This window comes from Phyllostomus discolor, chromosome 2 (genome assembly GCF_004126475.2).
Source record: "Phyllostomus discolor isolate MPI-MPIP mPhyDis1 chromosome 2, mPhyDis1.pri.v3, whole genome shotgun sequence".
Taxonomy (NCBI): Eukaryota; Metazoa; Chordata; class Mammalia; order Chiroptera; family Phyllostomidae; genus Phyllostomus; species Phyllostomus discolor.
In genome coordinates this window covers 203,890,031-203,902,425 of record NC_040904.2, presented here as the reverse complement: position 1 = coordinate 203,902,425, position 12,395 = coordinate 203,890,031, and the positions used below count along the sequence as shown (strand labels likewise).

At 37.7% G+C, this 12,395-nt stretch overlaps 1 protein-coding gene and 1 pseudogene across 1 annotated transcript in view; one reads left to right on the top strand and one right to left on the bottom strand.

Annotated features, from left to right (window-relative positions):
• Positions 1-12,395, bottom strand: part of WASHC4 (WASH complex subunit 4) — a 55,054-nt gene that overhangs the window by 11,007 nt on the left and 31,652 nt on the right. The window contains 7 exon segments of the mRNA XM_028531893.2: positions 334-399; positions 3,822-3,934; positions 5,676-5,810; positions 7,789-7,893; positions 8,369-8,443; positions 10,942-11,096; positions 12,092-12,260. Coding sequence (XP_028387694.1) covers positions 334-399; positions 3,822-3,934; positions 5,676-5,810; positions 7,789-7,893; positions 8,369-8,443; positions 10,942-11,096; positions 12,092-12,260 — 818 coding nt within the window.
• Positions 11,160-12,083, top strand: LOC114512899 (annotated as a pseudogene).

Below are 12,395 nucleotides of genomic sequence, written 5' to 3'. Positions count from 1 at the left end.
TTCAGTTTTATTACTAATATCACCTTCAGACCCAAAATTGAATTTTATATATGAATAATCAAATTTTAATCCTTAAAACCATGTAATCTTTAGAACCACTTACAAACTGAACTGATAAAATAAATTAACTATAACTTTAAAAAAATAACAATTTTCAAGTCTGTCATATTTTAAGGAAAAAACTTTAACTAGTAGAATTAATGTGTTCTTCCATATTTTATCAAAATGCAATACATCAATGAGGGAAAAAACCTCTACAATCTTACAATAGATTTCAGTGACATAAAAATGTTAAATGGAGTAAACAAGGCAAAATGATGTTTGCATCCATACCTAATGGCATTGCTGCTACAATGAAGGCCACCAGATCTTATCATTCGTACATAGCCCATGCATTACCTTAAAAAACACACACAAAAACAATCAGGTATTTATACAAATAACTCTGAACTATGATAATCAGGAATACAGTTATTGTAGCAATTACAAGGTGTCCACATTCCTTAGAACCAAAAGATTCTGCTGTATTTTAATTTCAGTTCCTGCTCCAAAAAAAAAAACCATACATCTGTGCCCTTAAATACAAATTGTATACTTATACACATCTATATTAAACCCTTTAAAAATAACTGTAACTCATTTGATAAGCCAAACTAAATACTGGCAATAAATTTTTTTACTGTATCAGTAATTTCTTCACTCTCGTATGGACAGAGTCAATGTCCTGTCTGTCTGTCTCTCTCTCTCTCTCTCACACACACACACACACACAGCTGAAAGTACTATCAGAAAGCCTTATCTGAGGCTTCCCAAATTTATGTCTCTATCATCTACTACTCCTCTAAGCTTTTTAATCCAATGCCTATACCCCACATGGCTAAGAAGAACTTTTAATGTGTTCCAGTCAAACTCAAGATCTTCACCCCCTAATTATATTTGTTTCCCAGAAACTGACAATTCCATCCAGTTTCTCTATCATAATGCCCTGAAGTCATTCCTGATGCCTTTCTTTCTCTTACACTTTATATCTAATCAATGGGCAAATTATTGACTCTGCCTTCCAAATGTAGCTAGTACCCAGCCACCTTCCACCACCTGCACAGCCACCACCCCACCCAAACCACACGCCCGCTCCTGCCCAGACCACCGCAGGATGCAGTGGCCTCCTGACCTCCCTACTGTCACTGTTGGCGATGTCGCCCCCACCCCACCAGTCTTTTACCTACATACCAGTAAGTGGTCCTTTTAAAACTAAGCTGGAGCAATGTTGCTTCTTTTCTGAAAACTCTGCAATGGCTTTCCATCTCACAATAAAATCCAAACTGACATCCTAACATAGCCTTGTATGACCTTGACCCTGGATGCTGTCCTGATACCATGGCCCACCGCTCACACCTTCACTAACTCCATTCCAGCTCCCCATTTCCCAAAGTACTGAACAGACTCAGGGCTTTTGCACTTCCTGCCATCTCTGTCTGGTACTCTTCCCCTCGATGTGCCCATAGCTTATTCCCTCAAGTCATTTAAGTCCCTGTTCACATGTCAGCTCCTCAGAGCCGTCCCTGAGCAGCACTGAACGGCACCCACCCCGGCCCCACTGCCTCTCGTTACCAGCACTGGGCACGACACCCTTCTGTTGTGCGCCCCCCACACCCCCAACCAGAACGCAGACCCACGACTCGGCTTTTGTTTTCACTGCCCCGGCCCGAGAGCCAACGTGCGCTGGCCACACAGTAGGAATTCGATACATAAAGCCAGCTGAGTTTAAGATTGCTCAGGGGGAAAGAACAGAGAGAAAAGGCAAGTGGTAGTTTAAAATTCCCACAGTCGCTATAAGGGATATGTGCTTTACACACACTAACTCATCTGATGTTTCTAACAGCCTTCAAATACGTATCACTGAACCTACTTAAGGCCTGTTCCAATGTGAGATGACTCTAAACTGTTTCAATATGGATCTTAGAAAACCAAATATCTAGTTTTTTTTGTTCTTCCCTCCAAACTGTCAGACCAATATCTAGCTGATCCAAATGTGCTAATGGGAAGCAAGTACTGAACAGCAGTTAAGAGCAAATCTCGAAGCCGTACTACTTGGGTTCAAATCAGGACTCGGCCACTTTTCAGACATAAGACCTTGGTCACGTTATAAACCTTGTATGTCAGTCAGACTCCTCCTCTGTTACGTTAAGGGAGCAGAGACTGTTTATTGTTATATATATCACCACCACACATAAAAACATTTCTTGTCCTGAGTAAACATCTATGGAGTACATTAACAGAATACTTCACAGCACTGAGCTTTATATTCGTTAGAACACACAAGCACTCAGAACAAACTGCCACAGAGGAAATGCTCAATCAATGTTAGTGATGGCTGTTATTTCAGCAGCTGGGTTATCAGATAAAAGAACTTCCCATTTTGCTCCCAGCTTTGAGATTCCTTACTCCTTTTCTCAGGATACTAAAAAAGAATCAAAACATATTATAGTGTTTTAAGCAGAGGTAAGGAATTTGTATTTTTTAAGAAAATAAAGAATGCAATGCTGGAACAAATGAAAGTGTAATTAATATTCCCCAACCATGGAATGCATCCTGGTGGCAACTGAGGCGATAATGACATTATTTTTTTTGTTTATTGGGGGAAATGACCAGATACTAACCTCATGACTTAGCAATTATTTCATAGAATAAAAATATTTAAAAATATAGAAAACATGAAATAAATAATAGTACAGGCAATAATCACATGGGAAAACACTCTGGTATTTGGTATGTGAATAAATGAAGTTTTCCACAACAGTGCTCTAGAAAAAAAGCTCTTAATCTGAGGCCCATGGACTAACTTCAAATACCTGAGCTACAGTATATTACATGCAAAATTGTGTGTGCATATGGCATTGTTCTGGGGGAATCAATCCAGAATTTTCATCAGACTCTCAAAAAGGGTTAACAACTACTGTTTACATAATACATGTGAAAAACTCAAATAAGTATAAAATTTTGTCAACCCATGGTTACTTTAAACGCAGTTCTTGTTTCCAAATACAATGTAACACACCACAGAAGGCAAGTCCTACATGTGAGGCAGAAAGACAACTCAAGAAACTGTAAGTAAGTGTGAAATGGTATGGCACAGAAGAATTACACCACTTAATATTTCGTGTTTAAATTTATATGTACCTTACATTCGTTAACTTTTCACATATTTTCTACCTTTGTATTTAGGCTGTAACCTCTTTTAAAAGTCTAAACAGTGCCTTCAACAGAGTAGGTACACAATAAAGTTATCAGTTGACTATTATTATGAGTACGATCTTTGAGATGAATTAGTTATTATAATATACATATTTATTTTTTATCCTCACCCAAGGACGTGCTTAGATTTTAGATAGAGAAGGGAGGGAGAGAGAAAGAGGGAAAGAGACCCTGATGTGAGCGAGAAACATCTGTTGGCTGCCTTTCACAGACGCCCCAACCAGAGCCCAAAACCACAACTGAGGTACGTACCCTGACCAGGAATGGAACCCACAACCTTTTAGTCTATGGGACGACATTCCAACCAACTGAGCCACACTGGCTAGAGCTAAACATGCTTTTAATTGAAAGATTTTATTTAACATATCAGTCCACAGTCTATCAATTATTTCTGCGCCAATAGTGTAATAACAAAACTTAAAAAACTTCTGGTAAGAAAAGGAAGTTATCTAGTAGAACAAAGCTGAACTCAGACACTCACATATTAAGTTATTTGTATGAGATATTTAATATATGAGATAGATTCTTGAGATCTGTACTTTATTTCCCAACACTCTGATAATAACTTACCAATCTGGCTGATGAGTTGCCTAAACTGATCAAGGTAGCTTTGTCCTTCTGGGGTTATTCCAAGTTTTCTGATGCCTCGATTAAATTTTTCTGCTCTTTCAAAAGGATACTGGAGAGACAATTTAAAGACTACCTTTATTAACAGAGACCCCTAACATACAAAACGCCTACCAAATCAACCATGCTAATACCACTTTCCTTTCTAATTTTGCATTTCCATTGTGCTTAAAGAAAAAAAAAAATCACTCAAATCTAATAATAAAAAATCCATAGCACAGAAACTACCAATGTTTAAGGTCAGTATAAAATTAATTTTTTTTGAGAATCATCATTAATGCCACCAAACTTAAGTTTCCCACCACCATTATCAGTCTCCCAACACCCAACCACTCTATCGGATACATAAAGGAAACCAGTTCCTCCCAGAAACATTTGTTCAGAGATGTGTGACCACATTTCTGTGGGCTGAATAGGTATTAGGAACTTATATAAATACACTTCTTCCCAAATAACACACATTAGTTAAACTAAAATTTCTAGTAACCATCACCAATAAAACTTTTCAAGTCTTAGGTCATTAAAAGATTTAGGATATGACCCATTTTTATAAATAACAAATGGAAACAATTCTTATACAACTATAGCATGGCTGCCCTGGCTGGTGTAGCTCAGTGGACAGAGCGTGTGCTTCGAACCAAAGGGTCGCCAGTTCATGCTTGGGTTGTGGGCCAGGTCCCCAGTAGGGGGTGCACGAGAGGCAACCACACACTGATGTTTCTCTCCCTCTCTTTCTCTTTCCTTTCCCCTCTCTCTAAAAATAAATAAAATCTTTAAAAAAAACCCAAAGCAATAGCATGGTTATTTACTTCTCTGAATACTAGTAATTTCTGTTCCAATAAAAGAGATAGTTAATACAATTCTCTACTGATAACTAGAATCTGTAATTTTATTATTTTACTAAAGAGCAGTATTTTTCTGCTCTGACACTGAAGAGAACTACCAATTAGTATAAAAGAGAGTTGAAACTAAGTGATACTTAAGAGTAATTAAAAGTTCTGGATGTAGCAAATCAAATATATCACCCATTTAAGGCTAATGGTTCTCTATCCAAGTAGCTATATGCCTCTATACTGTTACCAATTACCATACAATTCTTCACCTCACTACGAGAAAGCTCAGCCTGGAGGGCGAAGACAAAACAGCATTTCTATAAATTATAGGTTGGAGTGTTAAGTGGTACAGTATTTTTTTTAAGATTTATTTTATTTATTATTTTTAGAGAGGGGAAGGAAGGGAGAAAAAGAGGGAAGAAACATCAATGTGTGGTTGCCTCTTGAGCGTCCCCTACGGGGGACCTGGCCCGCAACCCAGTTGTGTGCCCTGACTGGGAATCAAACCAGAGACCCTTTGGTTCGTAGGTCGGTGCTCAATCCACTGAGCCACACCAGCCAGGGCTGGTACAGTACTTTAGAGTGCTTGGAAATACATATCGGAATTTTAAATACTTATATTCTTTGCCCTAGAAATTTCTCTTCAAGGAACCTGTCTTTCAAAAATACTCTCCAAATACACAGAGATAAATGTGTAACGATATTACTGTAGCACTACTTATAACACTGAAAAAAATCAGAAAAAAAAACCCTAATATTCATCAGGAGGAGAAAGTTACATAAGTTTCAGTATACACGTTTACTATCAACTCTTAGAAAGAGTAAGGTGGATTTATATGTACTGACACGTACTAAACACACTGCCAGATTACAGCAGGTCTAGTGTTACTCCACTTTTGTTAACCATTTGCTATCCACAAGAGTTGAACTGAACTGCCTTAAAAATATTATGTAAAATACCTTATGATCATTTTGGTCCTTGATTTCCCTGAAAAACCGAATATCTTTAATCAATCTGGATTTGATATGTTCATCATACATAAACTGGCTAAATATATAGAACTTCTTTTTCAAAAACTGGTAGGTGAAATTAACCTATAAAATTGGAAAAAATATAAAAATTAAAGTCAATTTACTGAATAACAATTATATTATAAAGTCTAATTTATATGAGACTTTATAAAATCCAATATTTATAAAGTCTAATTCACACTGGACCTGAAATATTTAGATAAGTGAAATTTTTTATTGCCAACTCTACAGAGCTTTCTATAAACCCCCCTTAAATATTTTTTACTATAAAAGGGAAAGAAAAACAGAAAATACTTTCATAGTAGAACTAAGAACTGTAGTGAGAATCACAAAACCAGATTCAACACTTTAGATTTTAAGTTATAAACCAGCCAGAAGTTTCTATATTTCTCCATCTATAAGATTACTTATTACTAGTATCCATGTCCAGAATGATACTAAAGTAAGAAATGTGGTGCTCTTTTAATTCTCCTTAAGGAAGATTAGCAAGCATTCAATTATTCATCAATAAACATTCAGAGCACCTGGAACATGCAAGGCTCTGTGCCTGCTCTCATGCTAGACACGGTCCTTCTCATCATGCAGTTTCGAGTCCAACAGGAGTGACATTTTAAGCAAGGCTGTTCAAGAAGTTAGTCAATCTCAACTGCGATAACTTCTAAACTGAGATGTGTGGGTGCTTTGAGAAGGAATAACAAAAGGCCCCGATGCTGAGTTAAAAAACTCTGAAAAGTATGATTTAAGCTGGAAGTCAAAATATTATGATTAATTCTGACCTACAGATGGAAGCCCTGTACTAAATTCCATTCCCACCATTCTCAAATACTGCCGTTTCGGCAAATGCATGCCATTTTTAACCGTCTTCGTTTACCCGAATATAGAAAAACGGGTGCTTTCTCAGACCTTCTCTTGTGGCTAAAACACTGCCTTTTCCTTGATCACATCAAGTAGATGCAGTCTTAGCAGAAGCAGTCTCATCTTTATCCTTCCCAGCCTTAGCAACGGTAACTGTGCCAGCCTCTGATCTTACTCTTCTACGCTAACTCGATCATCAGACATTACAAGGTTACTTTCATTAATGCAGTTAACTGATTAACAACTGCATCTCCTGCCAGACCATGAGTATGAGAGTAGGAAAGTTCCGTTTTTCTCACCCCAAACCCCAGCACACAGCCTTACATATAAAATAGGTGCGTAATCATATCTGTTACATGAATATTTGCTAGATAAGACAGAGTTTGTTTATCCTTCAACTTTCAGATATGACCTTCACATGGATGACCTATTTTAAATTTGAAACTCTTTCATTTCTCATTTCCGTGTTGGTAACCACTCACACACAGCTCTAACTGCATCACCTATCAACCCAAATACTTCAATGGCTCCCCCACAATACACGACAACGGTTCCTATGTAACTGTGCAGTTACGTAACTTCTCCCTATTCCCTTACTCTCAATGTGCTTCATAACATTCTACCACGTAAGCATTCACATTCTTTTTCCCTCAAGGAGAAATTAAGCATGCCCTGAAAACCAGGGAAATTCAAAGAGCTCTCTTCCTCCACAGAAGGAAAAATAGCATACAAGTTAAAGTGATTTCTTCAAGTGATTGATGCCAACATCGAAGATTCAAAATATTTTTAGTACACTGCTGTCTACATGGATATCGAATAAATTATTAAGCCCCCCCAAAAAAAGCATGAGTGATGCTAAGTAAACTGTTACCAATGATTCATTTTCAAAAGCAACTTTCAGAGAATATCAAACAACCCATACAGATATATGTATGTATTTACGCTGATGCTCTCAAATATCTATGCTGCTTTTATAACGATGGCCCCAAAACAGTAAGATATCCGAAAGTGCCTTTTGTATCACACAGCACATTTTAATTATGCCAACCAGAAAAATGGAAAATCCAATATAATATAAAGATACTGGCATATATTGACCAGAATATTCTATGAGAAAACTACATTCCAAAACACCAAATTAAATGGGGGTCCGTCACCCACCCAAACCCCTAAGAAAGATTCTTACTGTTGTATTCATGATTCCTGTGCCGTGTGTTCGAATTGAGTTAGCAATATGCCGAATATTAATAGTGTTCAAATGTTTGTTATTGCTGGTTCGTTCGATAAAAATCTGCAATGAAACAAATTTGTGCTTAAATAACAACAAAATCCAACACAATCACTGGTCAGTTATCCAAAGAAAATTTTAGAATCTATTTCATTAGTGATAATTAGAAAGTCATTTAAGGAGATAATACAATGAAAAAATAAACAAGATGATCTTTAAACAATTATTTTCTTTATTTTACAAATTTTAACCATTGAGATCAATGTTTGCTGGTATACTGATCACCAGCCTTCGAACCAAAGGGTCAGGGGTTCAATTCCCAATAAGGGCACATTCCTGGGTTGCGGGCCAGATTCCCAGTACGGGGTGCATGACAGGCAACCACACACTGAGGTTTCTCTCCCTCTTTTCACCCTCCCTTCCCCTCTCTCTAAAAATAAGTAAACTCTTTTTTAAAAAAAATCAATTCTTTACTCCTCACCCTTCCTACTATATAGCCACCCACATTATAAAAATAAAATTTCTAAAACCCACTCACCTGATTGTTAAGATTATAGAGGTATCGAGACACAAATATATGAATATTTCTCATAATTTCCAAAACATCCAGACCCTGCAAAACAATCCACACAGCTCTATCATTAAGATAGTTAGACTTATATCAGTATAGTGACTTACTGTTCACGTTATGTTTCCCAATATTTTCTACTTTAAAAAACAGCTAGGCAACAATCCTGACCAAATGTGAAAAGAACCTTCTAACATGTACCATCACTGGCTGCTAGTTATCTTATCCCTTTTGTAAACACCAGAACAGGTAAGTTTAAATATTCAGAGCTCTATGACTCACAATCAGTGCCCCACCATTCTTGAGAATAGCTCTTGTCTTCCTGGGGATTTTCTCTATGTTTTTTATAAAGTAAACTAATGGCCAAATCCTGAAAAATATGATATGTGGTAATATTTATAAAATACATACTATTTTTCAGGCACTGTACAAGGTTCATTACAAGTAATTCTCAAAAAGTAAGATATTATTCTAAATTCTACAACTGAGGAAAATGAAGCTAAGGGAGTTCTCCAGTAACTAGAAGGAGACAGACGCCAGGGGTGAGAAGCCAGGTCAAATAGCTAGGAAGAGGCAGAAGCCAGGGATTTTTGAAAGTCTAATTCCAAATCCTTATGCTTCTTTTAATTATACTAGACCACATTTAAGGAATCCTCCATTAAGAATGATGCAGAATCTGCTCTGGCTGGTGTGGTTCAGTGGACCGAGTGCTGGCCTGTAAACCAAAAGGTTGCTAAGGTCACCAGTTCGATTCCCAGTCAAGGCACAGGCCAGGTTGCAGGCTAGGTCTCCAGTTGGGGACGTGAGAGAGGAGACTAATTAATGTATCTCTTACTCTTCCTCCCTTCCTTCTCTCTAAAATAAACAAAACACTTAAAAAAAAAAGAATGAAGAATCTGTCAGTCTTCAGCTATGACTCTAATACTTAGTGATATCAGATAAACTCTTCTATTGCCCATTTGATAACATTTTCATTATAGCTTTTCTCATATTCCAAATTAAAAGTTGGTTTACTCATTCTTTCTCTCACTAGTCTGTAAGTATACGAGCTGAGACTATTTCTCTTTATTTTTGTAACCCTAAACATAATTCAGTGCCTACCAGGTTTTCAGTAAATATTAAACATATAAATAAATGAATGAAAGGATATACATGCTAATCTCCGAAATAGTTCCTATATGTAGTGGGATGAAGGAAAAATTGTGATCCTTCAATTTTGGAACTGAATGTTTTGTTTTGTTTTGTTTCTAAATATTATCTGGATTATCTTAAAAAGAATTACATGCAAATTAACTGAAAATAAACTTTTGCACTCATGAGATAGTACCCCATGGTCAAAGAGCTCACTGAATTAGCGAAGTTAAATGCTTCTCTACACTTCTCAATCAAAATACATTTATAAATATATAAATTTAAGCATTTTCCCTGAGATATTGAAGTTTATATATTATATCCAGGTTTAAAATCCTTAACTGTGTGATCTTCACTAAACATGTTACAATTCTGCAGAAATCACCTGGCTATTCCAATGTTTCTGAAAAGCTGTATCAAAACCTCTGTGCATAGGCACACCTTGTTTTATTGCACTTCATTTCACTTCACTGCACTCTGTACACACTGTGTATTTTACAGACTAAAGTTTGCCACAACCCTGCATCAAGCAAGTATACCAGTGCCATCTTTCCAACAAGCTCAGATAAGAGTTAGCATATATTAGCGATATTTTTAATTAAGGTATATACATTGCTTTTTCAACATGTTATTGCATACTTAGTAAATTACTATATACTGTACACAACTTTTTTTTAAAATTTATTGATTTTAGAGGGGGTGGAGAGAGAGCCATCTATTTGCTACTCCACTTAATGATGCATTCATTGGTTGATTCTTGTTATGTGTCCTGACTGGGGATCAAATCTGCAACCTTGGAATATCAGGAGGACACTGGCCAACTGAGCTACCTGGCCAGGGCACAACTTTTATATGCACCGGGAAACCAAAAAATCTGTGTGACTTGCTTTATCTCAATATTCACTTTTATTGCAATGGTCTGGAACCACATCCACATATCTCCAAGATTTGCCTGTAACTCAAATGTTCAACAAAAGATGAAGCGTAAACAGGAAGGAAGCCTGCGATAATTTCTTTCATAAAGCAGATAGGGCCCTAGCCAGGTAGCTCAGCTGGTTACAGCGTCATCCCAACATGCCAAGGTTGAAGGTTAGATCCCCGGTCAAGGCACATATAAGAACGAACCAATGAACACATAAATAAGTAGAACAAATCCATTTCTCTTTCTGTCTCTCTCCCTCTCTTGCTCTGGTTCCCTTCCTCTCTCTCTAAAATACACTAAAAAAAATCTTAAAAAAAAAAAAAGCAAATTCGCACCACATACTTTTGTATTCTTGTCAAGTATGAGATTTTATACAGCAAATATTTTCTTAAAAAATAAACACGTAATAATGAAGTTTTAAAAAGACTTCTTAAAGAAACACTGTTATCATGCTACAACCAGACTGAGCTGGAAGCACTTTATGCCATACCTGTTCCAAGGTCTGACTAGGAAGGTGGGCCTCTGTCATGACCAATCCATAGCGCTGAGTAGCTAAATTTCTCATTTCACTGTATGTGGCCCAGTCGTGAAGAGCTACTGTCGTAAGATTGTAGAAAGTCTTGTCTAGGTAGTGAGTTACATAAGCTAAAATAAATAAATAAATAAATAAAAAGTTTTCTGGCTTAGGAAAAGGTGGAAAAGAGAAATAAAACTAAAAAGGCAGGGACTTTGAATATTAAATTTTTGTCTACACAAGGTGCTAGGAAAATATAAGTAAATAAACAAAAAGTAATTAAAGAATAAGTGGACTGAGAAAGGGATTGTGGGAGAAAGGCTCTTCCTTTCCATCCGGCAGCAGCCATCAGGTAAGCCAGGATGGGCGCCTGCAAGTACACCCTGGAGCTACGGAATTAAAAGCAGTTCGATGCGGCATGCTTCTTTCTCAGGGTGCGCTGCGGGCAGCACCGCAAGCTCTCCACACTCCACAGGGCCCCCGCCCCAGCTGGCCGACAAAGCACGCAGGCTGGGATACAAGGCCAAGCAAGGTTACGTCATATATCGGATTCATGGGTGCTGTGGAGGCTGCAAACGCCCTGTTCCTAAGGGTGTGACCTACCGCAAACCTGTCCATCATGGCATTAACCGGCTCAGGTGTGCCCAAAGCCTTCAGCCTGTTGTTGAAGAGCGAGCTGGATGCCACTGTGGGGCCACTGTGGTCAAAGTCCCACGTACAGACCCCTTGAGGTTATCCTCACTGATCTATTCCATAAGGCTGTCAGAAGGAACCCTGACGCCCAGTGAGTCAGCAAGCCAGTCCTCAATCTCAGGGAGATGCGAGGGCTGACGTGTGCGGGCAGCAGGAGCTGTGGCCTCAGGAAGGGTCACAGTCCCACCACACTGCTGGTGGCTCTCACCACAGAGCTGGGACAAGGCACAATGTTCTCCAGCTCACTGTTACTGCTAATATAAGTAACGTTTGTAAAATTCTTCCCTAATAAATAATTTAGGTCAATTAAAAAAAAAAGAATAAATGGACTAAATGTAAAAATGATAAGCTCAAAGTTTCATTTCTGTTATATGTTCTTTTATAGTTAGGGCAAAAAGATACATGACTTTCAAAAGAAAAGCAGAACACTCACCTCGAATGTCAATGAAGCGATTGAAAAATCGAATTGGATTCAGAGAGAAAAACAGGGCCAGGTCTTTCATGCCAACTTTGAAAGGGTTTCGGTCATCCAGCTTTAAGTGAGTATGCACGGAAAGCCGCAGATCCTTCTCTATTTCTTTGCACAACTTGTCCAGCAAATGCTATTCACAAAAGAATGAATACCACAGTCTTTCCAAATGATACTTCAATTGTACTGCTCCACTAGGTGTCTGTAACCATTGGTTTTATAGTCCATGCAATGACAAAAAATTTGTCAAGCTGGTTTAAGGGTCTGA